Source organism: Euphorbia lathyris, chromosome 8 (assembly GCF_963576675.1).
Source record: "Euphorbia lathyris chromosome 8, ddEupLath1.1, whole genome shotgun sequence".
In the NCBI taxonomy this organism is placed as follows: Eukaryota; Viridiplantae; Streptophyta; class Magnoliopsida; order Malpighiales; family Euphorbiaceae; genus Euphorbia; species Euphorbia lathyris.
Genome location: NC_088917.1, coordinates 54,021,286 through 54,040,948, shown reverse-complemented (window position 1 = coordinate 54,040,948; position 19,663 = coordinate 54,021,286). Strand labels below are relative to the sequence as shown.

The following is a 19,663-nucleotide window of genomic DNA, read 5'->3' as shown; positions in this document are numbered from 1 at the left end:
TTTGGAAATGATATATATTGACATTTAATTCACAAGTGAAAGTAACTTTCAAGCCCACAATTAGAATCAGGTATGCTTATAGGATCGCTCGCACTCGTAATCAAAATGGTCTGAGATTTTATGAGAAACTTACAATTCACCGTTGTGAGATTCCAAATAAGAATAATTCTTAAAGGAATGACTATATTATGGTACAGACTATATTGTAATATAATCTATATTATATAAAATATTATATATATATATATATATATTTTTGTGAAAAAATATGATATATATAAATTCGATTTATGGATAAGGTATAAAAATACTCATAATATTGATAGCCAAGAACAATAATACTCCTAGCATTAAAAATAGTACAGTGAAGGACTCAAGGTTAACAACTTGGTCCAATTTTAGCCTCCCAGACAGATTATATTTGCATCGTTTGAAATTCTGTCAGTTTGTATATCAATTCATGAGATTCCATATAACTAAAATTAATTAGATAGTTGTGGAAACCTAAAGAACCCCAATCTAAATGTTTTCAAAGCTCTTAATCTTACAACCTAAGAACAGTAAAATCAACAATTTGCACTTCACTTCGGTTCTTTCTATTTCATATAGTTCACTCTGATTTTATTGGAAAAGTTGACCTCCATCTGTATGGTCATAGGAGCGGAGGTACAATACACAATGAATAATCGATTATAAGAGTTGAATTTTATGCCCTTGATTCGATTAAACTTGTGTTTATAGTGGGTCAATGAATTTTTTTAGGGAAGGATATGAAAGAATAAAGGAACCCTCTATTGGATGCATCAATAATATGACTTCTCTGCAACAATTATTTCTGCTAGATACTCTCTGTTTTCCAGATAATTTTTTTCTTTTTGTATTTCAGAATTCACTCTTCTATGATCTCTTTTCATTTCCTTCTCCATTTTTTACGAACGAATGAAGATTTAAAGCTATTGGTGTTTGTCATATGGATAACTCTCAATTGAGTCGTGACCATGTTTCGTTTCTTGTTCTTGAGACTGAACCAGGAGGTTCGCATTGTGTCATTTCTTTAGAGCATATGTTCTTATGATGTTTATTACGTTTTTCACAGAGATGTAGAGGATGGGCACATAAATGACATTTAGTTAATAGTACTTAAATGCAGTTTATGAGCTGACAAGCAAATAGACAGAAATTTTAACTCAGTAAATAAAATATGTTAGGAAGGTTTAAATTGGAGCAAGTTTTTAATATTGGATCCTTAATTGTACCATTTATAATGTTAAGGTGTTATTATTCTTACCTACTAGCGTCAGAGCATTTTTACATCTTATCCCTTTAATATATATATATATATAAGGTTTTTGAATTATTAGATAATTCAAATTAGATATTTAAGAGTTTGATTTGAGGACAAAATCAAGTGGATGGTTGGAAAACTCTCTCCCACTTAACCTCTCTTAGCTCCCCTTGAATTTTATTGTTTTTAATTAGATTAAAGTAATAATTATAAGAGAAATTGAAGCATAGGATTTTATAATCCTAAAACAAAAAGATAAAAGATATAAGGAAATAATTAGATTATTTTTCAAAACTCTAAAGGCTAACCCTAAGTTAAGCTAAGAAAAGAATTCTCCTCCTTCCTAATATCCAAGTTGTCGCCCCCTAGGAGAAATGTTGGATTTTTCAGGTCTTTGACGAAGAGCTTGTGGCATGTTAATTCAATATGGTGCAAGTGTGAAGGTAGATAGGGTTCGTTATAAACTTGCTTTAATTGCATGTTATTTTCTGAATGTTGTAACCATGATAGAATTCCCAACACACGGTGGGATTGGTTCTCGAATTAGAGGTGGAGCCGTTAGTTTTCATGGTAGAAATATCTTTTAAAATATCTCTTAGAGGTAGCTCTCTATGTATAAGGAATCTTTATGTGTCAACGAAAATATATTTTGAATATCTTACCTGAATAGGGTTGTTGGGAGCAAAGCCTGCATATTTGCCTATGGAGCACAATCATAAACTAGACTTGGTAGATGAAAAGGTGTTACAAGTTATGGATAAATATTGAAGGTTAGTGGAGTGCTGGATCTATATGTCTGTCACTCGCCCTGATCTAGCTTATTCTGTACATATTATGTCTCAGTTTATGCAATAGCCGATAGAAGAACATTGGGAAGCAGCTCTCCGTGTTGTTCGGTATTTGAAGAATCTAGGATAAGACATTTTGTTTCAATCTGATATAAAACTTGAAGGTTGGTGTGATTCGGACTGCGCCAGTTGTCCTCTTACCAGGCATTCTTTGACTGGATTGTTTGTGTTGCTTAGTTATTCCATTGTGTCTTGGAAAACGAAGAAATAACATACGGTTTTTCGTTCTTCAACAGAAGCTGAATATCGTTTTATGGACGCCATCACCTGTGAATTGAAGTGGTTGAGACAATTGTTCGGTGATCTTGGAGTACAACATAAAAAAAGGATGCAGTTGTATTGCGATAGTCAGTCCGTTTTGTATATAACACAGAACCCGGTGTATTAGAGAGGAGAAATCACATTGAAGTTGATTGTCATTTTGTGTGAGATGTGGTTACTGATGTTCTTATTGGTCCATCTTATATGTTTCTACAAAGGTGCAACTGGAGGATCTATTTATCAAGGCCCTTGGCAAACCGCAATTTGAGTTTCTACTTCGCAAGTTAGAAATTCACAATCTTTCATGCTCCGACTTGAGGGAGGGCATTAAGATATAAGATATTTTAGGAGATTGGAGATATTTTGGAGATATTTTCCTAATCTAGATTGGGGGAATTTTCCTAATTAAGATTAGGAAAATTTTCTTAATTAAGAATAGAAAAATCCTTGGAAAATAAGGAATTGTGTTGTAATTAGGAAAGAGTTTTCTCGTTTAATTAGATGAGTATTTTATCTTATAAATAGGCTTGTATTTTACACTATTGTGATCAAAGAAAATCAATGAGAAATATTGAGAAATATTCCATGTGACATTTATCATGACATCTTGTTGTTTGGTGATGAGCTCAATGAACGCCTGAACGCCTTCTTGTGCTTGTTATTCTCTGTAAGCATGCTCTACACAATAGATGTGACATTTATCATGACATCTTTTTTAGATGCTTCTCCTACGTCCCCCTCTTATTCATTTCCCTTGGGTTTATGGAGGATTTTGATGCGGCCTTAAAATGCATCTATTGTGGGAAGGGTGTACTATATATTGAGTAGATTCTAATTATGTTCATAAAAAACGATAAATAATTTATCATTATAAAATAGGGTAAAAAATAATTTTATCATTTTAAAATTTATTTATTCCAATTTAATTATTGATCATAATAGAATAATTAAAGACTTGATAGGAAAAAAATTAGACACCGTACAATTATTTCTTCAAAATAATAAAAAAAAAAAACTGGCTAGTGTAATATATAATAATATAAGGATTAATAAACTGTTTATTCATGTAGCACAAAATAGTGGGTTATCTTCATGTGGACAAAAAGCAAAAAACCTACATAAAAGGCCCTGTGAAACAATATATGATTATTTTGGAAATGAAGATAAAAGGCCCTGTTTCTGTTTCTGTTCATGTTAAACAATACATGATTCGGACATGTAAGTGTTGATTCTGGCCAATATTTCACCATCCAATCGCATGTTTTCATTATTAAAAAGCATTGAAAATCAAAATCTGTATGATTTAGGGACTACATAAACTCCACATTAAATAAACACTGTACTGTAGTACTGTACAGACAGACACAGGGAGGGAAGTCCAGACCTACAAACGAAACCTTCTGCTAATAATCTTTAACCCTCCATCCATCAATAACGACTTACTCATGAAACTAATCGAGCTTCAAATGTATTACAGAACCACAACTTCTATTATTCTCCCCCTTCCGAAATATCGTTTAAGGGTTCCTTGCATGTCGCCTTATTATGCCCTTCCCCCTTGCACCGTGTGCATGTCATTACTCTTTTCAGCTCACATTTCCTCCTACTTTGCCTATCTTTCTGTTGGATTGGCGGCCGCGGTGTTGTTGGAGGAAGCACATGCTTTGCCCCTGAGGCTTCTTCTTCTTCATCATCACCTTCTTCATCTTCTTCTTCATCTGCAAGCATTATAACGTCTGCAACAGGATTTATGGACTCCGAGTAAGTAGCGCGGAAGCTATCAGCAGTGAAGTATTTTGAACAATGATCATATGTGCTTTTCCCGATGCGATTGAACACAGCAACAGCATGGCAGCAAGGTAACCCAGTCAGTTTCCACTGCTGACAAGTACAGTCCCGTTGCAAGAGATCCACAACATTAATAGAGTCATCATGAACCTCAAATAGAGTATCAGATGAAAACAATACTCTAAGAGGAAGTGCTTTAAGAGCTTCCTCACTTAGTTTTTTCTCCTTGGTTGGAGTAAGTTCCGTACTCCATCCATTTGAATCCGTTTGACGTTTCTGCATCAACTCCATTATTTTACATCCGAGTTCTTCTACCTTCTGTAGTATTGGCAACTCCCGCGCTTCTTCGACCCAATCAGCATATAAATCTTCCATGGTAACAGTAATATGATTATACCGCTCACCCTTGAATAATGCATTTGTCCAATGTTCTGGCTCAAACTGCATAAGCCAATCATATGCTCTCGAGGAAACCTGCTTAATTTGATCCATGAACATTATGAAACTATCATGTCGAACTGCACGAGCAGCACCCAATAAGCTTACAGGCAGGGTACCTTTCCCATCTCCTTGGAATGGCCCTCTCAAACTGGTCCTGAAGTTCTCAAGCAGATGGTATATAGAGTAACCAAAGTGAGCATTCTCAAACACTTCAAGCACAGATTTTGTTAGTCCCTTCTCATTATCGGACACGAAAGTTATGGACTGCGACATGGAAATTGCAGATCTCAACTGCTCCAAAAACCAATGCCAGTTATCTTCATTCTCAATATCTACAATAGCGAATGAAACTGGAAAAGCATCATCATTCCCGTCTACTGCAGTAGCTGTCAACAAAACCTCATAGTATTTGGATTTCAAGGGTGTAGAATCAAGAAAAATAAGCGGGCGACAACCATTCTTGAAACCATGTATTGATGCATGAAATGATACAAAAAGGCGTTGAAACTTGTCGTCATCACCAATGCAAAGTTTCACAAAGCTACCAGGATTTGCTTCCACTATCTTATTGCAAAACCAAGGCAATCGGGTATAAGCTTGTTTATATGAACCCTGGAGTTGCCCCCTAGCTTCATCTATTCCACGCCACACTTGTGTGTAGTTCAACTTAATCCCAAAGTCATGAAAAATACCTTTAGCAATTTCCTTGGGTTTGTGATGTGGGCTCTCTCTTAACCGGTCCTTTATAATGTTGACCAGCCAACCTTTTTTCGGATGAGCAGCTTTCCAAGACTCCCCAGCACATGTATGAACTTTGTTCATCTTTTTTATCCTAAAGATTCCAGCAGATGGAACCCAAGATGCATGAATTGACCAAGAACAGCCAGCAACAACACATATACCACTTGCACGATTAGTGTCATTCTTCTTTAACCTGTACACAAACCTATGTGCAATGGCATATTTCTGCAGCGCCTCACGAAATTCAACTACACTATCAAACTCTTGGCCCACACCAACAATTCCCTCCTTCCAAGATGCAATCTTTTCCTCTAGTGCACCATCTTTAGAGTTGACATCACTTAATGAATAATAAGACATGTCCATCATAGGTTCAAAATCAGGGCGCTCTTCCACAACAACGTCCACCATAGTATCATCAAGATTCCGGAAATTCTTCTTAAGTCTACTTCTTTTAGTGGATGCAACAGTGTCTGCAACAGAGACAATGGTAGGACCATTTGCTCCAACTTTCCAAGATGCAGTGCGCCTTCTCTTCTTTACGGTATCAGCAGGACTACAATTCATATCGAGTACATTAGAGCTTTGGGCAGTAGTATCACCAGCTGGATCAACTGAGACAGGATCAGCAGCATCCTGAAATTCCACAACAGGTACAGTTTCGGCTTGTTTTATTTCATATGGCCTGTGAAAGATATCAAACATATATCACACAAGTTCAAGGCAAAAATAAAAATAAAATAATTTTAGTTTGTAATCACTCAAAGAAAAGTGAACTGCAGAATTTTATTTATTTTTCAATGAAAACAGAAAATATGAAGCAATTATTTCAGTTAATATAGGACTCTAAAATAGCAATGAATACATATAGAGCAGAAATTCTTCAAGAAATAACACATAGTGCCAATAAAATATGATGCACCTGTAGGAAGAAATGCATACCTGGTAACATGTGTCTGTACTTCATGGATAAAACCTCTTCTCCCCATTAAGAAAACATCTGCAGTGATGGAGTCATTATGAAAATCAAACATCCTTTTCAAGTCTTTGTCATTAGACAAAGTAATGAGAGTTCGCCTATTTCCTGGGAGGAAATACTTCATGGACAGTGACTTGTATTCTATGTCGAACATTTCAGCCAATTTCAGCTTGAGACCATCAAACATAGTTTCATGATTGATATCTATAGCATTGGCCTCTCCACCGTTATAAATTAAATTACCATCAGCACTTGTCACAAATTCACCACCATACTGGCAGATTAAAATAAGTTTTTTCTTTGGCATCGGGAACCGCTTCTGCAATTCAAATAAAGGAGTAGAAATGTGAGATGAAGTAAAAGATATAAGGCAGCAATTCAATGCCAAAATTCTAACATTAAAAGAACAAAAGAATTAGCCCCCCAACATCTCTCAGACAAACTTGATTTTCCTGACTTAATTTTCTCACCAAAACTAAACTACACAAATGAACTTCTTATCATGTCATAATATCCACTTCTTTTTTTATCCTCATCTAACTCTCTACCAAAATAGAAGTTCTACTCCAGTGCAATACCGAAGGTCCCAATGTTCAAAAGTGTCCATGGGGAATATTTTTTATTAATTAAATATCATGGACTACAAACATTTTCTTGTTCACTTTTTAAAATCCTTTTAAAGGTTTTTACATACAAATGCTAATAGCATATAAAAAGCAACACCCACATATTCTCCGAAAGAACTATGGGGCGTTTGGTATTCTATGGAATTGGGATATGGATAAAGGTTGGGATAGGAATAAGGATAAAAGATTGGGATAAAAATAAAAATAAGACAGGAGGACTTATTATCTATGTAGGATAGGAATAACGATAAAATGATTCATTTTACTATATATTACCCCTATCCAAATTTAAATAGACTCATATATTATTATAGTATCAATGTGGAATGAAATTAATTAAATTTAATCTATCATCCTAACTTGAGAAATACTTGGAATACTGTATTAAATTTTCAAAATACAAAAAATGGAACAACTAATATATCTAAGATGATAGATTAAATTTAATTAATTCCATTCCATATTGATACTACGATATGGTAGTGGATAGGACGGAGTGAAGGGAGCGAATTTGTGTCGCTGACACAACTTGATTTCACGGTTTTATATGATGGTTCATGTTAGCCGACCCCGAATCATTTCGGAACTAAGGTTTTGTTGTTGTTTTATTGATACTACAATAATATATGGACAAACTTAAGTTTTCAAAAGTTCGATGATTAAAATTAACTTGAGAAATATTTGGAACACTATACTAAATTTTCAAAACACAACAATTAGAATAAATAATAAAATTTAAGGAACAAACTAGACTTTTGCATCCCCCATGTCTTATACCACCCCCCTCTAGGTATAACTTTAGTGGGATAAGAGGTTTATCCCTCCCTTGTCTCACTCTCCTATCCCCCAAACAAACCTGAGATAAGTTATCTCGTTTTTTTATCCCTATCCCACCTCATATATCCCCTCTAACAAACACCCCCTATTAGCTTTAAAAATGCAATTCTACTAAGAAGACATCCCATATTGTTTAGAAATATTAATATTATAGGCAAATATCACATAAGCTCGGCAAAACTTATGCCTTTTGGACTAACAAAAAATTGGACATGATGCAAATTATAAACACAAGTGGCGCCTCAAGCAGTCCCAGAATTACAATATTCACAAGAAGGAAAAGCCTAAAACTCTATTCAAACAAATGTGCGACAATTTACATGGACACTAAGCTTGCAGAGCTGACTAATTAACAAAGGTCAAAAAGACAATAGCAGATACAGGGAAACAAAGAGCACATTCAACCAATTTTTCAAGATTTCAGAATAAACTAAAAACCGTGAGGAAAAACAACACAGAAGAAACTGAGCCCTAAGAAAAAAAATCAGTAATGGACAACTGAAGAAGTAAGGTCAACGTGCGTGATCAAAATCGCGCAATCAATTAAGGAATGGCGAATTAGTAAAACACCCACAAAAACCAAACATCAAAAACAATAAAGCTGAACTAAAGAGGAAAAACCTTCTGATTCGGATTAACATAAAATTACAATGCATTACTCTTTGATATTAGCATTACGGAAGAGAAATTGACATTATTAGGAGAAGATGGAAGTCCCAGGTGAGAAGACGAGCTTACCAGAAAGGGGACGGACGGATTGCAGGCGGATTGAGAACCAAGAGTTTGGGGCCTTGTAGAATTTGTGGAAAAGGAATGAACTGCCGAAGTAAAGAGAAGGAAGGACGTATTAGAGAATGAAATTATAAAAGTGTGGTTAGGGTTGGTATTGAGATGACTTTTGAGGGGTTCTTTTGGAAAACTGTCTATTACTTCGTCCGTTTCATATTATATGTCTTTCGAAAGAGTTCTACCGAAATTAAGGATATTTGAAAAAATAGACTTTATTGCCTTTTATTTATTTATTTATTTTTTCGAATTGCCCTTTATTTATTGATTCTATTATTTATTTATTTTATAATATGTCTATTATTTTAATTAATTTTTATAAACTCACATTTTATAGCACACAGAAAGTAACTTAATGTATATTAATCATATAATATGAAACAAAAAAAAATCTCTAAAAAGACATGTAATATAAAACGGAGGTAGTATAAAACAGTAACGATGAAACTCACGTGTCAGTTTCTCGTTTTTTACCGATATAAAATATAATGTATTAATTTTAATTATATTATTATATTTATCTATAAAAAAATTTATTTTATTAGTATTATATCTAAGAATTTTATAGAATTTAGATTAATCCTTAAATTCTCTCCGCATATTCATCTATACATAATATATTTATCTATACATAATATAAAACAATAAATATAGAGTATAAAGTGTAACTTCCTCATTTTTTACTAATAAAAAATATAATATAATATATTAATTTTAATTATATTACTATATTTGTCTATAAAAAATTATTTAAAGAAATGTAAAAATAACATAATAAAATTTAATTTAGATAATATATTTATGTCATTCATTTTAATTATTAAATTATAAATTTTATTAATATTTATATGTCAAGATGAATTCGTACATTGCACGGACCAAAAACTAATTGAGGAAATTATTTACACTACCAAAATAATGAGATAGATACAACACTAATATTGGTTTTAAGTTCAATTTGAAAAAACATATTCATTTTGTAAACCGCTCTCTCTTGTTCTTGGTGACAAGTTTGCTCTCTCTTGTTCTTGGTGACAAGCTTTTTGATTTTGGGTGTTGATTCATTCCTGTAAAGGCTCTATTTGTCTTGTTATGGCATCGTCTAGTAATTTAGTTTCTCTATGTGGTAATCTGACTTTGGAGGAAGAGGAAGATGACGGAATTTTAATTGGTGAAGAGGATCTTAATGCTGCGAATTTGGATTTACGTTGGTGTCTTGTGGGGAGATTTTTAACTGATCGACCAGTAGACTTTCACGCTATGAAGGATTTAATGGCGTCTCTCTGGAAGCCGGGAAAAGGAGTCTATACTAGATCTGTCAATTCAAATTTATTCTTGTTCCAGTTCTTTCATGATATCGATGTTCGAAGGGTTATCGATAATGGTCCCTGGACCTTTGATAACAAGATCCTTTTGGTGCATAGGATGGTTGATTCTGATATTCCAACTGAAGTGCCTCTTAAAAATATAGATTTGTGGGTGCAGGCTTTCCATTTGCCTAGTGGTTTCATATCGGAACGTGTGGCTATGGCGATTGGGAATTACTTGGGAAGCTTTATTTCATCTGATCCGAATAATTACCAAGGAATCTGGAGGGCGTATATGCGTATCAGAGTCAGTTTAAATGTTTCATCGCCTCTTAAAAGGAGAATGAAACATAAGAAGCAGTCTGGTGAATGGTTTTGGGTAGAGTTCAAATATGAGAAAATTAAGCGTTTCTGTTTCATTTGTGGTCTATTGGATCATACTGAATACAACTGCCCAAAAGTTTATGAAGTTGGTGATATTCCTCTTGAGAGACCATATGGATCGCATATGCTTGTTCAATTCAATCGATCCAATCAGTCCAAGGGGAGTAAGTGGCTTGTGAATGAATCTGGACAGCGGTCCGGTAGTGGAAGTGGTGGTCAGATCAATGTTGTGATGGAAGAGGCTGATCGTATGGTGAATTCTTCTGACAGTTGCAAAAACAAAGAGGTTACTCAAGGTGGTGCAAAAAATACAGGCAGTTGCGTTATGGTGGTGTCAAACGATAGTGGGGTTGGCGGTTATTCTGCAGTTGAAACTCAAATTGAGGGTGTTGTTGTAACTGATCCAAAAAGAAGAAGAAAGGAGGATCATGTAGAGGGTGACAAAGAGCCAGATGGATCTATAATTAAGGAGTTGGGTTCAAAAAACGAGTTATTGGCGGGTCCTGCAAGTCAGACCCGCCCAGCATTATGAGCATTTTGGCCTGGAACTGTCGTGGGTTGGGCAACTCACGAGCAATTCGGTTCCTAACTGATCTAGCCCGAAGTTATAAACCAGATATTATTTTTCTTTCAGAAACGCGGATTAATGAAGCAAAACTTGATGCTGTTCGGAGACATTTGGGCTTTGTTGGGTATTTTTCTGTTAATAGCATGGGCCGTAGTGGTGGTCTAGGTCTGTTGTGGAAAATTAATGGTTTGGTTTGTGTTTCTTCTTCATCGAAGAATTTCATTGATGTATCGATTAATTTATGTTCTGAGACAACCTGGAGACTCTCAGGCTTTTATGGCATTCCGGAACAGGCAAAACGCGCTGAGTCTTGGAATTTGCTTCGGAATCTTGCTGCAGTTTCTAGGCTACCATGGGTTTGCTTGGGTGATTTCAATGACTTGCTAGCTAATGAGGAAAAAAGGGGAAGGGTTCCTCATCCCCAATGGCTGCTACGTGGTTTTCAAAATGCTGTTGAGGAGAGTGGATTGGTGGACCTGGGTGCATCGGGTTATCCTTTCACTTGGGAACGGGGACGTGGTTCCGAAGATTGGGTTGAAGAGCGTTTGGATAGAGGTTTGGCTAACACTGATTGGCTTAATCTTTTTCCTCAAGCGCATATTAGAGTGATCAATTATTCATCATCTGATCATTTACCAATTCTTCTTACCCTGCTGTGTAGGAGGAATCGTGTTTGGATCAAGCGTTTTCGGTTTGAAATTTTTTGGCTTTCTGATCCACAATGTCGCACGATTGTGGAGGAAGTGTGGAGGAGAAACTCCACAGAAGATATTCGTGATAAAATTCGACAGTGTGGAGAAGTTCTTCTCAATTGGGGTGATAAGTATTTATTGAGAATCAAAAAAGAGATTGATCAAATAAAGAGTGACCTGTGCAGATTGCGAAGTGGAAGGGAGGTTAGGAACTGTTCTGAATTTGCTTCAAAATCGGAAAGATACTTTGAATTATTGGGGGATATGGAGATTTACTGGAAACAACGTTCTAAAGCTCATTGGCTTAAGGAAGGAGATATGAATACGAAGTATTTTCACTCGGTTGCTTCTGGTCGAAGAAAAACTAATAAAATTGAGAAAATCAGAGATGTGAATGGGGTCTGGCAGGATTGGGATGGAGGTCTAGCAGATACCATGGTGGAGTATTTCTCTGTTCTTTTTCAATCTTCAAATTCATTCTCAGTTGAGGTCATTGATTGTATTGAACCAGTCATCACTGAAGCTCATAATGCAGAATTACTGGAGGAAATCTCTGATGCTGAAGTTAAGGAGGCTGTTTTTAGTATGCATGTTGATAAAGCTCCAGGTCCGGATGGGATGAATCCTGGATTTTATCGATCCTTATGGTCTCTGGTTGGAATTGATGTCATTAAAATTTGCAAGCAATTTTTTCGAAGTGGTAGGATGCCTGAAGGTTTGAATGCTACTAATATTGTTCTTATCCCTAAAAAGAATAATCCTGAGGTTATGGGAGATTTGAGACCCATTGCTCTCTGTAATGTGTTGTACAAAGTTATAGCTAAGATCCTTGCAAATCGACTTAAGCCTCTTCTGAATCTTCTTATATCTGATTCACAAAGTGCTTTTGTCTCTGGCAGATCCATTATTGATAACATTCTTATTGCTTTTGAGACAACTCATTTTCTCCATAGGAAAAGACAAGGAAAAGAAGGTTTTGCTGCACTTAAGATAGATATGAGCAAAGCATATGACAGGCTGGAATGGCGCTTCATTCGGGATGTTTTGACACGATTTGGTTTCAGCAATAAATGGGTTGATCTAATTCTGGTTTGTATTTCTACTGTTAGTTATCATATTGCAGTTGAAGATCATCGGTTAGGGCCTATTTGTGCCAGTCGAGGTGTGAGGCAAGGTGACCCTTTATCTCCGTATTTATTCATTATATGTGCGGAAGGTCTCAGTGCACTTATCCGAGAGAAAGAAAGGGTATCAATTTGGCATGGTTGTCGCATTTCCCCTCGGGCTCCCAGAATTAGTCATCTGTTCTTTGCGGATGATTGCTATTTATTTTTCAGGGCTAAGGCAGATGAAGCAGAAGTTGTTCAACAGGTCCTTAATGAATATGAATTGGCATCTGGCCAAGTCGTTAATTTTCAAAAATCTGCTGTTTTTTTCAGCAGTAATGTGAAGAATTGGGATAGAGGCGGAGTCTGTCAAATTCTTTGGGTGACGAAAACTCGAGATCAGGGAAGGTATTTGGGTCTGCCGTCTTTAATTGGTAGAGGTCGAAAGGAGGTACTGAAATTCATTAAAGATAAAGTCTAACTGAGATTACAAAATTGGCGTTCAAAATTTCTTTCACGTGCTGGGAAGGAAATTCTTTTGAAAATAGTTGTTCAAGCCATTCCAACATTTGCTATGAATGTGTTCTTACTCCCGTTGGGGCTTTGTAATGAGATTGAGCGAATGTTTAATTCATTTTGGTGGTGTGCGAATGGTAAAGGAATTAAATGGCTGAATTGGGACAGATTATATGTTCCTAAAGAAATGGGTGGTTTGGGCTTTAAGAAGTTGTGTGATTTCAACCTTGCGATGTTGGGGAAACAAGGGTGGCGGTTCATCACAGAACCTAATTCACTAGTGGCTCGTATTTTTAAAGCTAAGTATTTTCCTAATTGTGATTTCCTCAATGCTGCTTGAGGGTCAAATCCTAGCTTCGTTTGGTCGAGCATTGTCACAGCAAAAGACTTGTTAAAGAGGGGCTGTAGACGACGTATCAGTAATGGTGATGAGTTGAGAATTGGTACTGATCCATGTATTCAAGGGAATGAGTATGGTTTTCCCATAACTGAGCTGCCTCAAGAAATCAATAATGCTCCGTTATCTTCTTTGCTCGAAGTTGGGTCTAGAAGGTGGGATGTGGATGCGATTCGTGATTTATTTGATGAGGTCGACTGTGCAAATATCTTAAGTATCCCAATTGCAAGTTCGACTACAATTAATAATTGGTTCTGGAAGGAGGAGCATAGTGGTGTGTATTCTGTTAAATCGGCTTACAGATCTCTCAGGTGCATGGTAGAATCTCCGGATGGATTTTTATGGCGAAAAATCTGGAAATTGCGAGTCCCTCCTCAGGTCCGGAATTTTATTTGGAGGGGTTGTTCAAACATTTTACCAACAACAGCTAATTTGGTGTTAAGAAGGGTCCCTGTGTCAAATTTATGCCCATTATGTGAGATTGCAGAGGAAAGTTCAGTTCATATTCTAAGAGATTGTTGTCATGTTATTGACATATGGAGAATGGCGGGTTTGAATATGGTGTTGAATGAAAGATGTGATGAATTCAAGGATTGGTTTATATTTTTGCTGTCAAATTTGTGTGCTGATAAAATATGCTTATGGGCCATGATGGTTTGGTGTGTTTGGAAAGCTAGGAATGATTTTGTATGGAAGGAGGTTAGATTAAATGTGCAAAGGATTTATCAAAATGCTTGCCATAAATTCTCTGAATGGCGTGATATGCATCAAGGGTCTGTTATTCCTGTGGTTAATTCCTCTACTGATGCTGCTATTTCTCGTTGGACGGTGCCATTGGGGAATTTTAAAAAATTTAATGTCGATATTTCCATAATTCCAGGCGCGAGTTTAATGGGTGTTGGAGCAGTTATGCGAGATAGTAGTGGTAATTTTCTTGGTGCTTTCTCCAGGTTGATTGTTGGGAATTTTCAGATTCGGGAGGGTGAGGCGATGGGAATTAAGGAAGCTCTTGGATGGATGAAAGATAATGGTACAGATTGTTGCATCATCGAATCAGACGCGGCTACCATTGTCAGAGACATTGATCAACCGAGTTTTCAATCGTCTTATGGTTTTATTATTGATGCTTGTAAATTGCTTATTAATGCTTTTGTTGACGTTAGAGTCAGCTTTGTCAATCGTTCTGCGAATACTGTGGCTCATATTCTAGCGAGAGCAGCATATTCTTTGACAGAACCGATGGTTTGGTCTTCGAGACCACCTGATTTTATCCTTCATGCTTTGTATTCTGATTTGGGTTAAATGAAAAGTTTGTTTGGTTTCAAAAAAAAAAGTTCAATTTGAAAAAAAAAAATTAGAACTCTTACATAACGGTATTCCTTAAAAATATATGAATAAAGGGTCGGTGCCAATGTCTTTAGCGTATAAAAGAAAAGTAATAATAAAAATAAAAACAAAAATCACATGTTTTTATTGATTTATAAGTATTTTTTAAGAGATAACAAGGAGTTTAATGGAGGTTAGTCGAAATAATAGAATATACAATTTTAAATTAACCTTGGCTGAGATTTTTTTGTTAAGAGTAAATGAAAGTTAACGGGAGTTAACATTTTTCTTTTATTAACTCTATATTTTAACCTCCAAAATGGGAGTAATAAAAACTTTTTAATGAAACCTAACCTTTTAATTTTCATTTACATTCCATCAACTCTCAAACAAGGTCAAATTTTAACTTTCATTTTCATCGCTCCCTCTCTCATTCAATTATCATCTCTAACTTTCACATTTATTAACCCTTCAACTCCCAAACAAAGTTAGTCAACATAACACATCATCTAGTCAATATGTCGCGTCATCAAATAAATATAGCCTCCTGATGGGAGGATGGTTCAAAATCGTCTTGGACCATTAGCTCCTTATCGTCAGTAACTAAGAAACTGTACCTTACAGAGTCTTAATGAATCCTACCATACCTTCTTGGTTCTTGTGCGACTAGAATATGCTCCACATCCTAATGTGGTTCCATTTCAGTCTCTATACTATCCTCAATAGGGATTTGTGGGGTTTGAACTTCCCGAGTTGAACACCATTCCCACTGTTTTCTTTGAGAATGAATTCCTTTTCAAGAAAGACTCCCTTCCAAGCAACAAAGATTTTGCTCTCCCCGTGATTGTAGAAGTAATACCCTTTAGTTTCCTTAGGGTATCCCATAAATAGGCATTTATTTATCTTGGATTAGAGTTTGTCCCTGCTAACCTTCTAACATGGGCCTCACATCCCAAGATCCTTAAGAAAAAGCATGTTGGGCACTTTGCACATCCATATCTTATATAGTGTCTTTTCCACCGCCTTAGTTGGTGTACGATTAAGGATTAAAGCTATAGTTTCTAGGGCATGGCCCTTGAATGAGGTTAGAAGCAATGCTTGTCTCATCATAGAATGAACCATATCCAATAAGGATTGATTCCTCCTTTCGGACACACCATTCCATTGCGTTGTTCTATGTGGAGTGAGTTGTGTGATGATCCCACACTGTCTAAGATAAGCGTCGAATTCTTGGCTTAAGTATTCACCACCCCGATTCGATCGGATGGCTTTTATACTTTTGCCAATTTGTTTGTCTACTTCACTTTTAAAGTCCTTAATTCTCTTGAAGGTTTTTGACTTATGTTTCATCAGATAAGTCATCAGATAGACATATCTACTGAAGTCGTCAGAAAAAGTGACAAAGTAGTTATAACCACTTCTAGATTGGGTGTTTAATGGACCGCATACATTTGTGTGCATCAGTTCCAATAAGTCTTTAATCCTTTCAGCTTACTTGTTGAATGAAATGTTAGTCATCTTGCCTCTAAGGCATAGTTTGAACGTGTTATATGATTCTAAATTAAATGACCCTAGGACTCCAAGTCCATGAAATTTTGAGATGTGTTTCTCATTTACATATCCTAACCCACAATGCTAGAAATAAGTCAAATTAAGCTTCTTAGACTAAACTCGCTTGGTGGTAATATTATAAATGTGGTTATTGCCACTTAAGTCCAAGACATAAAGACAATTGATTTATTGGTGCCACACCATAAACAATGCCTTCAAGACGCATTGTGATATCACTATTTGAAATAGAGAAATCAAAACCATCTTAGTCTAAGCAAGGCACTAAGATTATGTTTCTGGCAATAATAGGAATCTAATAACAATTCTTAAGGACTAGAACCAGACATGTTGGCATGTCAAGATGGAAATGGCCTACCGCAAGGGATGCAACTCATGCACCATTTCCAACTCTAAGGTCTACACGACCCGGTGCCAACACTCTCTTGTTTTGAAGCCCGACACATTTGAACAAATATGAGCCACATCTGATATCCAATACCCAATATATTGAACCAGAGAGATTGATCTCTATTACGTTGCATTCCAAAATATGGGTTGGGCCCGAATTGTCTTTTAGCTTTTCCTTAATTTCCTTTCCTTTCAATTAAAAATCTTTGGCTCCAATCCCAATAAGACTTGATTTACTTGAGATCCAATTGGTGTGTTATTATTTTTTACAGTTGTTTTATCTACACAGAGAAAATAAGGATTGATTAATTAAAAAATCTTTTAATTTCTCCCACTAAATGAGTTAATATCCTGTGTTTAAATAACTCATGTTAATGTATGCATTAAATTAGTGGGTCGAAATCTCTATTTAGCGTCAACTTAGTCAAGATGAACCTGTAAGCCTACGGCTTGGTTGGTTAGGTAGGAAACATTTGTAGTCTTATGCAGCTCTCAGTTTAGAGGGATTTATTTGGCACTTTACATCATATGATTTGGGCAAGGGTCTGACTGGGTCCACATTAAGTCCAACCACCAACCCGATGTTAGGCATATCCAATACCCTAAGCCTTGCCTCACGAAGATAATCTAATGCATCTGGCTTTGGCATGTACCACATTTAGATGATTGATGCCTTGACAATGTTGGTTTATGGAAAGCATTTATTGACTTAATATTTTGGGATTAATTATCAATTTAATTGATTAATTACGGCTTGTATGGCTCATGGATATATCAATGTGAAAATGGATATATAGCATAATATATAAACGTGAAAAATATGGACTTTAAAATTACAACGTAGTTGTAAAATCTAGAACTTAAGTTAAGCCTTCACCACCTGGTCCGACCCACCATACTTAGGCACCATTTCCTTCTGGGCTTGATTTCTCCATTTCTTGAAATTGCATTAAATTTGAAAAAACAACCTATTCTAATTAAAATAAAATGGCATAATGCTCCCCCAGCCTCTTTAACTTGTCCAAATTGGCCATTTTACCCCTCCAACTCATCGAATGTCCTATTTACCCCTTTAACTCCATAAAAGTGGTATTTTTCACCCCTCAACTTGTTCATTTATCCCCTTAACTCCATAAAAGTGGTATTTCTCACCCCTTACAATCCATTATCGATGCCTAAATTGATACAATTTTTAAACATTAAACCTATATTGGGGCTATTTTATACGTGAAACCTAAATTGATACTTTCCTAAAAACCATAGGCCTATTTTGGTACCTTATCCTTACATATAATGTCTTTAATTTATTTATATTAATGTTCTTGTTATTGGGTAAATTAAACCCATGGCCACTAAACTTTACCCATTTTAACATTGTGGCCACTAAACTTCAATTCTTAATGGTATGGCCACCGAACTTTACACTTTTTAACAACGGTTGCCACTCAATTTAACTAACTCCTTAAAATGAATATTAACGGCCTCAAAATGAGAATATTCAAGAATTAAAATTGTTCAGAATGACATTTACCATGAAACCACATTTTTTATTTTCCAAAATCATATTTTTTGGAGCTTTCTCTCTCTAAAAATTCACTATCTCTCCTAACAAAACAATACCTAAATGATCTCAAAACGAAAATTTTCAAGAATTAAAGTTCCTTAGAATATCATTAACACTTCAGATTTTTTATTTTTAGGCCGTCAACGGTCGTTTTGAGGTGTTGAGTGGCCATCGGTGTTAAAAAGTGTAAAGTCGGCGCCAAAAACTTGATGCTCGTAAAGTATATAGCAGTTAATAGGACAAGTGTATCCTATCGCAACTAGTAATAAAGTGCTAAGCACGAGATCGAACCACAAGGACTATTCGTTATAACTAGCAAATCTACCTAGAATGATCTAATTGTTTAGAGGGTTGGATAAATGTTGGGTTTTTTTTAATAACTAACTAATTGAATTAAAAGCAATAAACATAACAAAATAAAGTGAACAATTGATAGGGTAGAAGGTGAATTCATGGATGACACAACCTAGGCTGAGGAATCCTTTGATTAAATCCTATGTATGGGTTTAGGGAGTTCAGATTTGTGTTTTACCAATGATTGAAGGTAATTGCCCTAAGTGAAAGACTAATATGATCAGTATTGTCCTTCCTATTCACATGCATTTGGGTGACGGCTTGATTAGGCATATACCCTAGGTCATGCAAAGCATTAGGTTTATTGACAATTAAGGCTAAAGCCGTAGCCCAGCCACAAAGCCTCATTCCTAGTGGTCTCTAGCGAAGTCAGATTTACACAAGTTCGGTATAGACGATTTCGTGGTCAGGTTCTCATCTATCTATAATCCTATTTAATGTCAGGGTAACAGGTATTAGGCACATTATATACATAAACAGGCTAGTTGATCATTATCAATGTTCATTCTAGCATAAATCATGTTCCTAACAATATCTAGGCATTAAGCATGCATAAACTGATCAATCAAAGGTCCTAGATCCCTAATCATAGATATTCATACAATCAATTTCATCCCCATCCCAAAGTGGATGGAGATCAGTTCATAGACAAACTAATCACAATAGGAGGAAATCAAGAATAACGGAAAACATCCACAATAAATTATAAAAGCAAAAGATAAAAGAGAGAGATAGAAATCTGAAACCCGCTTTGTCTGATTCGATTATAAAAATAGAAGATGAAGAGCTTCTCCCATCAATCGTTCTTGAAAGAAAAGACAAAACAGAAAATAAACCTAACCTAGAAAGCAGGAAATCTAATCTAAAACCTAAAAATCTACATAATGGAGGAGAGAAA

At 35.7% G+C, this 19,663-nt stretch overlaps 1 protein-coding gene across 1 annotated transcript; it reads right to left on the bottom strand.

The window, feature by feature from the left end:
* Nucleotides 1-3,635: 3,635 nt before the first annotated feature.
* LOC136202633 (uncharacterized) lies at nucleotides 3,636-8,674 on the bottom strand. Its single transcript, XM_065993376.1, has 3 exons — nucleotides 8,545-8,674; nucleotides 6,307-6,662; nucleotides 3,636-6,049 (listed from the first exon to the last, which is right to left on the bottom strand). The coding sequence occupies exons 2-3, from the start codon at nucleotides 6,648-6,650 to the stop codon at nucleotides 3,886-3,888; spliced, it is 2,508 nt and encodes an 835-aa protein (XP_065849448.1). The 5' UTR covers nucleotides 6,651-6,662; nucleotides 8,545-8,674; the 3' UTR covers nucleotides 3,636-3,885.
* Nucleotides 8,675-19,663: the final 10,989 nt, after the last annotated feature.